Source organism: Bombus terrestris, chromosome 18, assembly GCF_910591885.1.
Source record: "Bombus terrestris chromosome 18, iyBomTerr1.2, whole genome shotgun sequence".
Classification (NCBI taxonomy): Eukaryota; Metazoa; Arthropoda; class Insecta; order Hymenoptera; family Apidae; genus Bombus; species Bombus terrestris.
Window position 1 is genome coordinate 4,813,629 of NC_063286.1, and position 16,895 is coordinate 4,830,523.

General features: G+C 36.7%; 1 protein-coding gene across 1 annotated transcript in view; it reads left to right on the forward strand.

The window, feature by feature from the left end:
* LOC105666782 overlaps positions 1 to 16,895 on the forward strand; it is a 360,020-nt gene that overhangs the window by 146,034 nt on the left and 197,091 nt on the right. The window contains exons 3-4 of the mRNA XM_048414120.1: positions 2,620 to 2,696; positions 3,842 to 3,916. Coding sequence (XP_048270077.1) covers positions 2,620 to 2,696; positions 3,842 to 3,916 — 152 coding nt within the window. The remainder of the gene's footprint in view (positions 1 to 2,619; positions 2,697 to 3,841; positions 3,917 to 16,895) is intronic.

Here is a 16,895-nt window from a genome sequence, read left to right on the forward strand (position 1 = left end):
AGAATCACCCCCTTTCCGCTTGTACCACCAGTTACCAACCACTCTGTATATGTATCATATATATATCTAGTTAACAAATATCTTATTATTTAAATTTCCAAAATAGATACTGACACAAAGGATTCTATTTATTGCAAAGAATGGATTATACATTTTAAAAAACGTTTAATTGTAAAATAACTTAAATCAATAAACTTATTAAATCCAAAAGAATCCATTACTTTTTCGAATTCAAGCGTGTCTTGTATTTAAAACGAAATATGTATCGGTACTGGGTTAGATATACGTATGAAAATTTACGGTCGATAGGAACTCACGCCGATAATATCGACAAATCGTGCACGAGGCCACAGTTGCGGCCGAGAACTATTATCCCGAGTGTTTTCCAAGCGTTGGCATCCAGTTTCCATCGTCAAAAGAGTTGCCGGTTGGCTGTCGACGATCGGGGATTGTTGTACGTCTAATCCAATAACAATACTTCGCTTCAAAAGAAATAATATGATTGGACTGAATAAAACAACTTAGCGCTGCGCTGCACGCACAATGACCACCTCAAACCTGGCAAAGTTTGAAAAAAAGAAAAGATAGTTCCTGAAACTGCTGACACAATGGTGGGTAATGCCAATTTTGTTCACATTACAGCGGTCCATGTTCACCATTCAACTATTTTTGTGGACTTTGCCAAATAGCGAGCGGTGTGTAATGCTGACATTGCACTGTCCGTGCAAAGCAGACCTTGCATATTCTGCAGGCTGCGTCTGTAACATATGTCGAGTTCTCATTGGGGCTAGGGGCGTGTAACGAATCTTCATTTGGATTAGTCATGGTTGTTATACAATTTACTGGTACAAATGTGATTATTACAGAATTTGACAAGTAACCGTGATGATTAGATACTCGAGATGGTAATGACAATGGCCTTAGGTTCAATAACGAATCCATGGTCAACGGGATACCAAATGCGCTTTCTTTCAAAGTCTAAGTCGAACTCAACTCACCTGTCCACAATTCAAGTGTAACTCAACTTACTTGTCCGCAGTACAAGTAGGACTCAACTAACTAACTCGGTCCAAGTGGAACTGCACTTATGTACTCTTCTCCGTACCTCTCTGTACCCCCGGCTCAATTTTTGTTTTTAATTAGAGCTATACAACTACTGCATACCTCTGTTAGGCAAAAATGTCCATTCCGTTGTTATATCAAACCAAATCTTAATCCACATCAGAGACCAGGCTACACACCGAGGGCAAGATGGCATCCAGATATCTACGCATCCTTACTGCATACCCTCAATAGTCTTACAGATCTGTGGCGACACTCGACCTCGGAAAGTTCCAACGGTTTCACGGCACAAGGCGCTTTATCTTAAAAGCGCTATGCCGACGAACCTTAGGTGTCATCGATATCCCTACGGCTCCTTCGCCGAATTTTCGGGAGACCGCACACGTGGCAGTCATCGCGGACTTCTAAACAAACGCGCGCGATATCGATGGCTAACAAAGAAATGAATCAGCGTGGCTTTTGAATCAAAGAGATTCAGTCTGCCCAGAGCTGCGAAGTGCGAAGGATTACGTGAAACGAGCGCTCTACTTCCTATAACCTGCGTTAAGCACTGATCGTTACCAAGCGTGCTAACGGTTAATTGTTACTTGTGTTAATTGTTGTTTGTTGCTTGTTGTTATTAGACGTTATCACGTTATCACGTTATCATGTTATCACAACATACCACTTCAGATCCACCACAAATCTTGGCATTTTTATAGTTAAGGTCCTTCGGACCAAAAACAAGCATCTTCTATTTCCAGTGTTCTTTACGTTTTGTTTACTACGGAAAATACGGAAAGTTAGTTTTCCCACGTTCGGTATTTTCCGTTAGCAACTTTCTCTCAAGGACGGCTAAGACCCTTCCTAGTCCACCAGGGTTCTTGTGCTCCAATCGAAAGCAACGTCTATCGCCCTCGCTTTCCTAACCAAAATTGTCCTTAACGAATCAGCTCATCTCGTGGCCTCGGACACACCCACCCCTAGCTTTCCTCCGTCTCAACATCGTCACAAAAGACCACTCAGTCTCTATCTTTAGAATAATCAACATCTTTTACCGAGTTTCTACCCTAAGACCGGTCGCGTACTTAACGTATCAGTGTAACTAGGTTTTACATAAAGTTGTTGGAGTGAATTGTGATTTATGTGTGTTAATTCAGTGTATATTCCATTGTGATTGTTGAATTCATAATAAAGTTTAATAAAAGTAAAATTGATAGTTGTGTTACGATCCAGCTATTTTATTTTATCATCCAACCCTTAAGTTTACGTGACACCGTGACCGTGGCTACGTTTAGCGGCCAGTTGTGTCACTCCGAGCCCAAGCCTTCTGTCATAAATCTCGGGCAAACATAATCATAAACGATTACTTCTAAGTTTCATTATTTAAGTATAGCTATAATGAAAAGTCTAGGCTAAAGTATTGGGGATCTTCCCAAAAATTCCAAAAGAAGGGCCCCGATGTCCTTTTATTTCCGACATATATAATTATATTAAAACTGCATTGTCATATTTAAATTTAGATAAAAACTTTAAAATAATGTAAATCGTATAAAAATGATATATTTTCTTTTGCAGGGAAAATATTGGCTCTCCAAAACGACGAATTTATAGAAGTAGTTTGCAAGAAAATACTACTAGTGAAATTCTCAGCAGTAAGTGTCTCTAATTTTTCATATAATGATCATTACAATTAGAATATTGAACTAACATATATGTCACTGTCCTCGACATTAAAATAAATTTTACAATTAAATTGAATGTGCGCATAAGAAATACACTTATATGTATATTTAAGTATTGATAAAATAGGTAAATATTAAGTATGCTGTCTTAAATGCAAAATATTTTCTTTATATCAGGTCTGTAAATATGAAACCGGAATTTGCCTATAGATGGCCCTAGCTGATAATGTAGTTATCACTAAACTGCGTCATTGATGCCAAAAATCTTTGTTGACATCTCACAAACATTTTCAACTCAGAACAATACAAGTTTCATACAACAGCATAGTTTGTAATAGCGTTGAACATGTCGAATTTTGTGCCCGGAAACTACGATTTGCGGACAGCATTGATTTTCTGTTACCATTTGAAGAAAACTGCTGCAGAATCGCATCGCATGCTTGTCGAAGCTTACGGTGAGCATGCTCTTGGTAAATCACAGTGCTTTGAGTGGTTTAAAAAATTCAGAAGTGGCAATTTTGACGTGAGGAACGAAGAACGTGAATCAGAAGGATATGATCTATTATGAGCTGTTAAAACCTAGCAAAACCGTTAATACCGAGCGCTACCGACAACAAATAATCGATTTGAATCAAGCTTTGCGTGAAAAACGACCAGAATATAAAAAAATGGCAACACAAAGTAATTTTGCTTCATGATAATGCACCATCACATACAGCAAAACCAGTCAAGGAAACGATTGAAGCGTTCGGTTGGGAAATACTTTTACACGTGGCTTACTCACCAGACTTGGTTCCGTCCGATTACTATTTATTTGCATCGATGGGACACGCACTTTCTGACCAGCACTTCACTTCTTACGAAAATGTACGAAAATGGCTGAATGACTGGTTTGCCTCAAAAGAGCGACAGTTTTTTTGGCGTGGCATCCACCAATTGCTAGACAGGTGGGAAAAATGTATAGCTAGCGGTGGGCAATACTTCGAATAAAATATTTTTAATCATTTTCATACAATAAACGTGTATTTTCTATACAAAAATTCCGGTTTCATATTTACATACCTGGTAAATAACAAATTTAACATAAATAATATGTTGGATTTATTTCGTTACAGAAACAACGACAACGAAAACCACGACTACATCGAATACTCAGATTATAACGACCGATACAAAGAAGAACGAAACAAGTAAGTGTTTTTCATATTGTTATGCCATTTTTTATACACAATCATGACCTTTTCATTTTTACATTGAGAATATTCGGCTTTTTGAATAATTTGTAAACGTTCAAATATGAAAATACGTATTATATTATGATGCTGATTGAAAAATTTCATTTAAGCTTTTATATTTTTACACTTGTCTTTAAATGTTTATATTCAGATAACTTAAAACTTTTTACAATCGTTTCTAAAATTCAAAATTTTCATAAATAATGAAAATTTTTGAATAGTGTTTTGGGTGTGGGTAAGAATTTGATCCTGTCGATTCAGTTGCGCACTTGATTCATTAACAAATGAAAGTTTTAACAATAAGACAATGCACGTGCAACTTTGTGTCGAAAAGTCCCAAAGTATTTTTTTTTATTTACAAGTATTTTAATTTTCTCTGGCGTGGCACAGTGACATGACTAATTATTCATAATAAGATAATACTTATTATAGATAAGTATAATTTATAAATAATAATATTATAAATAAGTAAATATTACTTATTAAAAATATCTAGTTGAATCTTATGCTTAGGTCTAACGGATAGTGTTTCTTTAGTGATCTGGTCCGACGTACTAAGTAATTTAGTAATTAGGGGGTTTCGATGTTTGTTGACTCTTTTGATATATCTATTGCTACATTTTGTTATTCTTCTTTGACTGTGGGTATCTTGAGGTCGCGATGCACATTGCTTTGCTGCTAACATACCAGAGTACATTTATTAGGGATCTTAGCGTTTTCGATTGGAAGCGTTGGAGTATTTCAATGTTGGAATTACTTGCTGTTCCCTATAGTTGGATTCCGTAGGTCCAGACAGGTTTTATTACGGTCTTATAGAGTGTAATTTTGTTCTGTGTGCTTAGGTTGGAACGTCGGTCAATGAGCCAGTAGAATTTTTTAAGTTTATCCTTGAGTTGCTTCCATTTGTCTATGTGTTGTTTCCTTGTTAATCTCCTGCCCAGAGTCATGCCCAGGTATCTGACTGAGCCCTTGTTAGGAATTGTTACATTGTTAATGGTCACCTGAGGGCAGGTTTGTTTTCGCAGCGAAAGGTTACATGTGTGGATTTGTTTTCATTAATTTTGAAGCCCCATTTATGAAACTTTTCCATAGAATCGAGACATCGCTGGAGAGTGGATGAAGCAATTATCGGGTCTGCGTGGGAAGCTAATAACGCTGTATCGACTGACGGTATTTGGTACAATATTTCATTGTTATCTTCTCAATAATTTTTATTGAACAAAATTTGAAATATTTATAAATTAATATTTGTACAATATTTGGTATTTGGTAGAATATTTCATTGTTATCTTCTCAATAATTTTTATTGAACAAAATTTGAAATATTTATAAATTAATAGTACGCATTTCACAAATATGACGAGCGCTATTGCGCCGCTTGCTTCTCCTCGCAATCGATTAATACGAGCGCTATCGCGCTGTTCGCCATTTTTCGACCCTGTTTTTTCAATGACCCTTGGGACTCAAACGGCTAGTGTTACGGCTAACAAGTTGAATGCCACGCCAGTTTTACAAGGCTTGGCCGTGGCGTGACTATGAATTTTTTATTATGCGATACATGTAATATTGAAATATTATCTACAAGAGATATATTACGGTGTATAATCATCGTTAATGAATTTATCTCACTGAGGTCACCGATGACCCCGATGGCGCTACAGTGCAATTTCGCTCGATTCACTTATTTTTTGCGATTATCAATTATCTCATATTGTTTCTTATGTTGTTACGTCCCGGGACCTACCATAAACCATAATCTATCCGTCGGTCATACTTATTCCGTCAAGACCCTTAATTACCATCAAACATCTTTCAAGTCAAAACGTTCCTTAGGGTTATTGTTCATTAAAGTAAAACACAGAAAAAGCAGGGTTTTCCCATGTTCGATAGCCACATGTGGTGGGCGCACATAATAGAGCTATATTTCATGTATAAATAAAATTATTTTTATATGTTTTATACTGCATTAATTTCGATACACCATTGTAGTAACGATGGTAATAACAGATTTATAATTGTTGACATTTGTTGAAATTATGTATTTCTACTAATCTTGGTGTGCCGGTCACGGGTGACCCCCATGGCGTTACGGTCAAGTTGAGTGCCGGTCACCGGTGACCCCCGCGATGCCATGGTCAGGTTGAATGCCGGTCACCGGTGACCCCCGCGATGCCATGGTCAGGTTGAATGCCGGTCACCGGTGACCCCCATGGCGCCACGGTCAAGTTGAGTGCCGGTCACCGGTGACCCCCACGGCGCTACGACCAAGTTGAGTACCGGTCATCGATAAAACCCCCACGGCGCCACGACCAAGTTGAGTGCGGGCCATCGGTGACCCCCATGGCGTTCACGTGTTCATGGATTATGGGAAAGAACACAACAGGAATGGTACAATATCGAACCACAAATAATTAAAAATTTAATTGACAGTATGTGAAGTTGCACACTGTATTCGGTCGGATAGTTACGAAACACCAAAAATTGCTGCTCAGGAAATCGAAATATGTGCGAGCGAATGGACCATTAGTCGCTCTTTAAGGAGAATTGGTTTACGAGCGAAGGAAAAAGAAAGTGAACCAGCTCTTTCAAGGAAAAATATTAAATTACGAAAGCAATTTGTCGACACCTACGAAGAATGGACGACCAAAGATTGGAAAAGAGTTATATGGAGTGACGAAACAAAAATTAACAGACTCGAATCCGACGCAAGGTCCTGGTATTGGACTTCGTCCGAGAATAATGATCAATCAGGTGGTATAAAACAAACTATGAAGTTTGGAGGTGGCTCAATTATGTGTTGGGGTTGCTTTACTCGCAGAGGTGTTGGTCCCTTAGTTCGAATCGAAGGTATAATACGAAAGGAGCGTTATTTGACCATTCTATAAAGTAATTTACCTTCTGTGGTTAATTCTATTGGATATAACGAACGTGAAGTAGTATTTCAACAAGACGAGCATCCTAAGCATACTGCAAAAATAGTTAAAACCTGGCTAGAAAATTAAAATTTTTCTGTGATGAAGTGGCCGGCACAAGGTTCGGATATGAATCCGATCGAAAACTTGTGGTCCATTTTGAGAAGAAGGCTGGCAAAATATAATAATCCACCTTCAATGTTCAATTATGGGAAAGAACACAACAGGAATGGTACAATATCGAACCACAAATAATTAAAAATTTAATTGACAGTATGCCTCGTAGATTAAAAGCATTAAAAAAAAGTAAAGGAAAGTGGACGAAATACCAGGTTGAAACCTTGATTCGACGAGTATAATCAAAGTGCAAAACTGTAAACGTGGTTTGAGATGTCCATTTTTGTAAAATGTTCTGTACATTATTAGTGGTAATGAAAATGAACTATTACATTTCGTTAATCACTTGCAGCTTGTAGTTATTGTTACCTAATCTATACCCATCACTTGAAAAATTAGTAGTATCGCCTTTTACATAAAATCAGCGAAGTGTGTTTACACTTTTGCTCATCACTGTATTCTTAATAATTCATGATATCGACATTTACCTATTACAAGAGGCAGACAGATCATATTTTAAAATACCAAGATACCGGATATACGTTATACAAACGGTGACAGGCAAAATTAGAAACGTAACGGCTATCATAATCAAGAAAAAAGAATAATATAATATAAACTAAAAGTTATAATGAATATTATTTTGTTTGTATTTAATGAATTTTATTTTGTTTTCTACGTATTTAAACTGAAAGTAATTTTGTATCAAGGCTACTTATACCAATAGCAGTAAAATGACTGGTACTTGTCAAAGTGTAAAACGGTCCTGCAATCTGTTTATCGAATCCCAATTAACCAGTTTCCTCGTTTCGTACAACTTGCCACACATTTTTCAAATTTTTACCGCGTATCATTCGATATGACGATATCAGTTATCAGGAAAATTCCAGATCGATTGTTGAATTGCTAGATGCTAACACTAGAAATATCACAGCAGTCAAAACGACTGGTTCTACAATTTTATAAATGTGTCATCCCTCGTTTAGAGATGATGGTCCCAGCTGGATTAATAATACCAAAAATTGCTTCTGTAAGAAAGTAATAAATCAACAAATATAAAAATATTCTATTATCACGTATTTTTTAAAAACCAGTCATTTTGACCGGTTTTGATAGAAATAGTTTCCTGTTAGCTATTGATAGCTCTAGTGTTAAATCGCTTACAATACAAATTTTAAATATAAACAATTATTATAGTTGAAAAACAAAGGAGAGAAACAGATACATAAATTCCTATTGATTTTGCGATTTTAATGTCACTTTACGATTAAATAATAGGAAAAATCTTCAAAAAGGCGAAATATATTATTAATATGTACGTTATACGATATATTAATAATTAATAAGCTTTGCTATTGTAGCATATACGGTTCATTCCTATCGATTTTATCAAAACAGTGAATAATTTTGAAAATGTCGAGTGATCCTTCAATTCGCTGATCAACGACTGTAATTATAATATACATTAATTGTCCATTAATTTTTTAACTAATTTGCATATCTCGGTAAAATTACTGTTACTACAAATCAGTCAAATTATCCCGGTACTTATGAGCGGCAGTATATATTTTCGGTTCGATTCACAATTGTGGGACCCTTTCCTGCGAATCGGCGTGTCGTCACGCAACGATGGGCAGATGAGCAACGTGTACCACGGTTCACTTATAGCCTACGTCCATGTACGTTCTCAAACACTGGCAAACCTAACCCACACCTGTTAACCGGTCACACGGACGATCAACCATGCGAGATGCACCTGCCATTACATTTATAAGTTTTGTTTGTGTTTCCACGACGATGCCGCACCCTCCTTCACTTAGAAGACGCCCTAGAAGGTGAGACCCTGTTCCTTCTTTTCGAATCGCTGTACAATCCACCTCTCTGCCAGTGTTCGAATGCTCTTTGAGCAGCGTGCTTTCTCAGTTCTGACGAAACGTGTGAAAACCGATCGAACAATCCTTTGAATCGCTACTTTTTGAATCTGAAACGAAAGTTCGGCCATCGAGTGATACTGTGAAGGTGGGAAAGTTAGAGACCAGAGCTTACAGAGTTTGCTTCAGTTTTTGAACACGATGGTGTACAGGATTGGTGAGCTAGTGGTTGTAAGGGCACACGTGTTCGCGATGCTCTATACTGTGGGAAACTGTGACTGTGGTTTCTTTGTTTTTTTATTTAATTCTTTACATATTCAATTTGTCCAATTTGAACATTTGGAGGAATTTTTTAACTGTTTGATTATCACGTGGGTGACTATCCCCAGCGGGTACCATCTTCGCGTTTGTTAGGTTATGTCCTTTGAGAGGTCTGCTGGGTGTTTCCTTTTCAGTCTTCTTTCCATGTTTCAGGTGTTGATCGTTTCCGCAGCCAGCCGGTTTGGGTGTGTTGCTATTCTTTCTTTGTATCTTTCTGCGTATCTGTTAATTTCTTCCTTGACCGTTGGTATTCCCAGGTCCCTCCGTATGTCCTCGTTTCTAACGTACCATGGGGCGTTTACTATCGTTCTAAGAATTTTAGCTTGCATTGTCTCTATTTTGTTTATATGACTCATTGTTGCTGTCACCCATAGTGGTATTCCGTACGTCCTTATGATCGTTTTGTATATTTTTCATTTATTTTCTATGCTTAAATTGGATTTTCGACTACAGATCCGTTATAACGAGACGTGGTAAAGTGCACGCGTACCGAGCGAAAATTCAAAGTCGATTTTCTCGAAAACAAAGCCTCAAACGAAAAATTTTTATTCTATATTTTCCACTTCTTTTTTCGCGTAGAATCACCCCCTTTCCGCTTGTACCACCAGCTACCAACCACCCTGTATATAGAACCATACCTCAAAATTCAATAACTTCGTTTCTTTCTTTCCCTTCGAAAAAAAATCACAAAAAGACGCTGTTTTAGAACATTCTAATTCAGAACACCCTATTAAAAAAACATCCCACTTAAATCCATGAAAGTATTTCCCATAAGTAACGAGGTATTTTATTTTTCTCAAGGTTATTGCGGGGCAACCGCCAACTTTTATTATTTTTTTCTGTTATGTGTGCATCGCGACAAAGTGATTAAAAATTCAAATTTACGACCAAGTAGCTTTTCCACAAGTTTGTCAAAAATTGTTGATTCCGTATGAATGGAGATTTAAAAATATAATTCTTTAAAATGTTTATGAAAAGCTTTATCCACAGACATTTTAAAGTTCGTCAAATTAACAACATAAAGAAATTATGTTCTTTGTAAAAGAGTATTGTAGCTCCTACATATTCGGGCATTTTGAGCAGCCTGTTACTAGAAAACAACAGAATGTAACAAATGTTACTATTAGATTCGCATAAAACCATTGAATTAAAGTATAGACTTATCTGTCGTAAATTTACGAATAGTATTTTGCAATGAAATATACAATTCGTCGATTTTAAATATCATCGTTTGAATTAACGTCGATGATCTTTTTCATTCATTTCAAAAATACTTTTTCATCTTAGTACAAAATTATACAAAATAGTTTAAATATTAATACTATCAAGATTAGCACATACGAACGACAATTTTATCAGTCAATGTTAGTTTTTAAAGTTTATAACTAAACTCCTGTTTTTTAAAAAGGAAAAATATAGAAATCAGATAATTAATAACTTTGTAGTTTAATTTGAAAATCAGGGATCAATAATTGTCACGAATAAACCGTTTATGGCTGATATAACGATGTACTAGCTATATTACAATTATAGAATTATTATTATGTATTACTATTACTATTATTATTATTATTATTATTATTTTATGTGTATTAACATAATGGCGTTAAAAATTAATTTTAAAGCAGCAGAATATTCTACGATGGATAGCTATAATAATTACAATACCTAAGATCTATGAAAGTCATTTTATCCGTAATTTTGTGATTAAATTAAATTTCATGAAAGATAATCGAATGTCCGAATATTTCCGAGCGATAGCGCGAAAAGAAGAAAATTGGAACAATGTTTTATTCTGTAGGAATGGCGTTTGTTGCATGTGATACTTTCGATAATTAACGTTGAAGATAGAACAAGAAATTAATTTATCTCGATCGATAGGATTGTATTGATCGAATTCTCGCATTGCAATCAACTCGCATAACTCTCGCGCTTCGCTTTGCAATTGAACGCATCGCGCGTTGAATTACGTAATTCAGGTGGGAGCTATTGAATTCATCGGTGATTGAAAACGGATATGCTTCTTCGAACACAATGCCAAAACGATTCTAACTTCAACGGTCACTCTGTGAAACAGGTGTTAACAGCTTTCCCGTAATCGCCAAAAAAATATGAGTGTGATATTTACAAGGGTCAGGTAGACATAAACACGTGCTATTTTTTTTTTTATTTATTTTTTATTTTACTATCAATTCTCGTATTGAGAATTTTGAGTAAGTTTCTCTGGCGTGGCGCAGTGACATGGCTAATTATTTATAATAAGTTAATACTTATTATAGATAAGTATAATTTATAAATAATAATATTATAAGTAAGTAAATAATACTTATTAAAAATATCTAGTTGAATCTTGTGCTTAGGTCTAACGGATAGTATTTTCTTAGCCTGCAGATCTGGTCCGATGTATTAAGTAATTTAGTAATTAGGGGGTTTCTTTTGATATATCTATTGCTACATTTGGTTATTCTTCTTTGACTGAGGGTATCTTGAGGTCGCGATGCATTGCTTCGTTGGTGACATACCAGGGTGCATTTATTAGGGATCTTTGCGTTTTCGATTGGAAGCGTTGGAATATTTCAATGTTGGAATTAATTGCTGTTCCCCATAGTTGGATTCCGTAGATCCAGACAGGTTTTATTATGGTCTTACAGAGTGTAATTTTGTTCTGCGTGCTTAGGTTGGAACGTCGACCAGTGAGCCAGTAGAATTTTTTAAGTTTATCCTCGAGTTGCCTCCATTTGTCTATGATGCGTTGTTTTCATGTTAATCTCCTGTCCAGTCATGCCCAGGTATCTGACTGAGTTCTTGTTAGGAATTGTTATATTGTTAATGGTCACCTGAGGGCAGGTTTGTTTTGGCAGCGTGAAAGTTACATGTATGGATTTGTGTTAATTAATTTTGAAGCCCCATTTATGAAACCACTTTTCCATAGAGTAGAGACATCGCTGAAGAGGTTACAGGGAACATAAATACTAGTTCCTTTGTTCCCAGACCTTGCAACTCAAAACATAATGTATACTCAAGGATACAATAATATGCACCGCATATTAGTGGAGCAGTCTCCAGGTCACGGATATACATAAATAAAGATGTAGAATTTTTCTTGAAGTAGTTACTTCAAGAATACATAATACCACAAAATAATTACAGAAAAATATCAGTTTTTCTAGTCGCGAACAACAGCCAGCAAATACATGAAAGCTCTTTATATTAAGTATTCAAATACTTTCGTGAACCACTGTATATCTAAAAAAGCCTAATATTTGTATAGTGTAATATGTCTTTCCTAAGTTTATTAAAACACTGAAAGAAATTGAACGTGATAATCGTGACTTATCCGTGAACTTTTGTTCTGTATAATATACGATATGATAAAACAACAATCTTGATAGCGCAATATTTGTGAAACTTACATTGGACAGCGGTTAAACACATTTGAAGCGATACAACAACAACAACAACAACCACCACAACCACAACAACGACGACGACGACAACCACAACAACCACAACAACAACCACGACAACCACGACAACAATAACGACGACGACGACGACAACAACAACACAAATGATAGTGACAGTAAAGAAATGCTTAAAAAGCACGACGTTAGATAACAGAATTTAATATCCATACATCCAATAATCATAGTTAACCACTAATAACCATAAATAAATTGTGCCTGCAATTGATGTGACGTTAAACCTGTTATAAAATAAATACAAAAAATTAATGAATTGACGCGACAGTGACGAATCGACAACTCCGTTTCGAAGATGAGATTTCTCAATTGTTCGCAATGTTTGACCGGCGTGGAGGAAACAAGTTCCTCGCAAATCCCGTCGTTCAAGACAACGGACCCTTTGGTCAGTGGCAAACAGCTATCGAGACGTGTGCCACGTTCGAAATCCAAAAGAAAAGTCGCATGTGCCAGTCCCGGATCACGATTCGTAGCGATGATTCGTTCGTTACGCGCTTCCTGGAAACGAAACAGGAGCTCCAGATCGGGAACAAGGTTAGAGAGTCATCGAAAGTCTAGAAAACGTCAGATGACGAAGAAAAACGGCGAGGGAAATAGATTTGACGTGAGTTGTAGGTCGAAACGAGGCAAAGGCGTGATTTTCGCGAGGCCTGTGGCCAAAAAGGTCGACCCAAGGTCGGGGATCCTTGCGACAAATGTCGAAGCCGGATTAACTGACGGCAAGGAGAAGGGAATTGGCGAACTGAACCGGGAGGAGTTCGAACGCGAATACTACGAACAGCTGGAAGCGCTGAAGTTTCTCATCGAGCCGCCAGCTTGCTTCAGGACCGACGAAACCAGGCAGAACTTCGAAAACAAACTAAACACGTTGGACTTCAGGAGGATGAACACCGTTGCCATTCCGACCGGTGAATTCTCCCAACCCACTGCAGTTTTACGTAGCTGGGGTTACAGGCGAATGAGAAATTCTGTGCCCCATAGCAACGCTGCAACACTTGCCATAAGAAAATCTAATTTCAAAAAATTCTACTCGGACGCGATAGACGATACGCGTATGAGTATGATCCATCTGCTCGATCGAGCTCCTATCTTGAAGAACAAAAATATCGAGGCTGTTCGCGGCATCCTCTTCAATACTAATGAAAGTAAAACTGTTCGTTTCAAGGACGAACATGACGACAGAGAAATGTTAGATGAACAAGAGTTTATAAACAGAAATATGAATATCGAGGACGAGCAAGACAACATAAGTTTGAGGGAAACGTCGAAGGAGATGGAACGTTGCGTGATACTTGAGGCAACTGACGTGGTTAAAGGAATTGTCGGAGGTGACAGTTCGCTGAATGGCAGATGGATGGAGGAAAACGTCTGTTTTGATGAAAACTTCGGTACCCTGTTTGATGTCGCTGTAACGAACGGTATGGTTTCAATTGATTATTCGTGGGAAGTGGTTTATCTTATTTATCACATAGTTATATTATAAGTTCTTTTATTCATTTTATGCGTATGGCATAATATTGTAATCTATAGAACAAGGAATTGAGAGATTGTGCTATCTGAAAAGAAATATCGGTAGAATTACGAGCAGAGTTTATTCTTTATAATTTGAAGAATACTCCGCAATTTGTTGAATAGTAAATCAAACGTACGATAAATAAAATACAAAATTTGTTGAGGATATAAGCTAGCAAACGCGAGGATGGTACCCCGCTGGGGGTAGTCACCCACATGATAATAAAACAGCTAAAAAATTCTTCCAAATGTCCAAATTGGACAAATTGAGAATATAAAGAAATAAATAAAAAAAAAACAAAATTTGTTAAAGATCTGGTATACCGGGCGCTCGAAAAGGATTTGTCACCATAGTGTCATTCTATACTTCTCAGTCGGTAAAGATCTATAAAAGAAGTTGTCATTGATTGATAAATTGATCTGAACTTCGAAATTCGAGATCAAATTTATTTTATTGTATCGTTATTCTACTCATCATGAGGATAAAGGTCTGAGTCGGAACTCAACCGTGCTCTTGAGAAAAAATGTTAAAGTTCCATTAGTTTTCTAAGTCACGTTATATGTAATGTACTTGTATTTCGCACGGAAGATTGCATCTATTGTGGCATGTAGATGTCATAGAACCATCATTATATATTCTACAGGGTGGTTGGTAACTGGTGGTACAAGCGGAAAGAGGGTGATTCTACGTGAAAAAATAAGTCGAAAATATGGAATAAAAATTTTTCGTTTGAGGCTTTGTTTTCGAGAAAATCGACTTCGAATTTTCACTCGGTACGCGTGCACTTTATCACGTCTCGTTATAACGGATCTCACTGTAGATCGTTATTTCGATGGATGTTATTGCAGTTTAAGTTTATTTTTGCCTTAACGGAAAATTAGGAATACGTAATGAAATAATATGAAGTAATCATAAAGTTTATTATTAGAAAAATTGCTGAAAATGTTGCCCATTCTGCCGAACACATACTTCTGCTCTTCTAATTAAATTTCTATGAACACTTTCCAACACATTGGAAGTGTTTATCAACATAACGTCAATCGAGACAACGTGAGGCGTGATAAAGTGCACGCGTACCGAGCGAAAATTCAGAGTCGATTTTCTCGAAAACAAAGCGTCAAACGAAAAATTTTTATTCTATATTTTCGACTTCTTTTTTCGCGTAGAATCACCTTCTTTCCGCTTGTACCACAAGCTACCAACCACCCTGTATATCTTTCTTCTTTTTTTCCTCTGTTTCTTACTTTTTTGAATAGCTAGTGTCGACTGTAGTATCGAGAAAATTTAGGTACAAATTTTTCCTGATACTATTTATGATTTATTTACAATAAACTAACTAAACAGATATTAATTAGATAGAGAACGATGATTATTTAACTTGAACTAAACGCAACAATCTTATTTTACTTCAATGACTCTCGCAACTCGATAACGCTAACAACTCAATCTCTCAACAACGATAGCAGCTCACGCAACTCGACAACGCTAACAACTCTACTCCTCGACTTCTCGACTAACTCTGACCTCTCGACTCACTCTTTGAACCCAAATCGTCCCCCTCCTCTAGCGTTCTTTTTTCCTTTCCTTAATTTTATCAGGTCAACGTTCCGTTAGAACTAGGTGACCTTAGTCACATAGGCTTTTTTCCTATGTAAACTAATAACCGAAGGACAGACGACACTGTTTTGATCGATCTCTAATCAGGCTCTTTTTTACGATACCGCACAACTATAGCGAATGGGGATTGCACAAATGAGAAGCAGATTTGCACCCAATTGACCGTAATTCAAACATTTGATTCAAACGTTGATTAGTATCATATGAAGTACCATCGTGCATAAAGTACACGTAGTGACATCTGTGTTGCCACGTAAAAGAAACGACAGGAAAATAATATCTCGGAAACAAATAAATATCCGAAGTTAAAGTTTTATATTTGAGGTTCCTATTTCTTCATCATCCTCCTCAAATTTCATCTCGATCGGTCATTAAGGCCCTTCGAAACTACAACCAAATGTCTCTGCACCGGTTCGGTAGACCAAAATTATGCTTAGTAGGTATTTTGATATAATAACAATTAGTGAAAAATATTTTAACGAAAACAAATAATTAAAAAATGCTGCAATCTATGAAAGAATGTAATATTTCTAAAAATTACAATGTTCTACCTTAGATAGGCTGTTATATACGTAATATCTGAAGGAGCATTCTCCTTCTACCAGGTATGTAAATATGAAACCGGAATTTTTGTATAGAAAATACACGTTTCTTGTATGAAAATGATTAAAAATATTTTATTCGAAGTATTGTCCATCGCTAGCTATACATTTTTCCCACCTGTCTGGCAATTGGTGGATGCCACGCCAAAAAAACTGTCGCTCTTTTGAGGCAAACCAGTCATCCAGCCATTTTCGTATATTTTCGTAAGAAGTGAAGTGCTGGTCAGAAAGTGCGTGTCTCATCGATGCAAATAAATAGTAATCGGACGGAGCCAAGTCTGGTGAGTAAGCCGCGTGCGAAAGTATTTCCCAACTGAACGCTTCGATCGTTTCCTTGACCGGTTTTGCTGTATGTGATGGTGCATTATCATGAAGCAAAATTACTTTGTGTTGCCTTTTTTGATATTTTGGTCGTTTCACGCAAAGCTTGATTCAAATCGATCATTTGTTGTCGGTAGCGCTCGGTATTAACGGTTTCGCCAGGTTTTAACAGCTCATA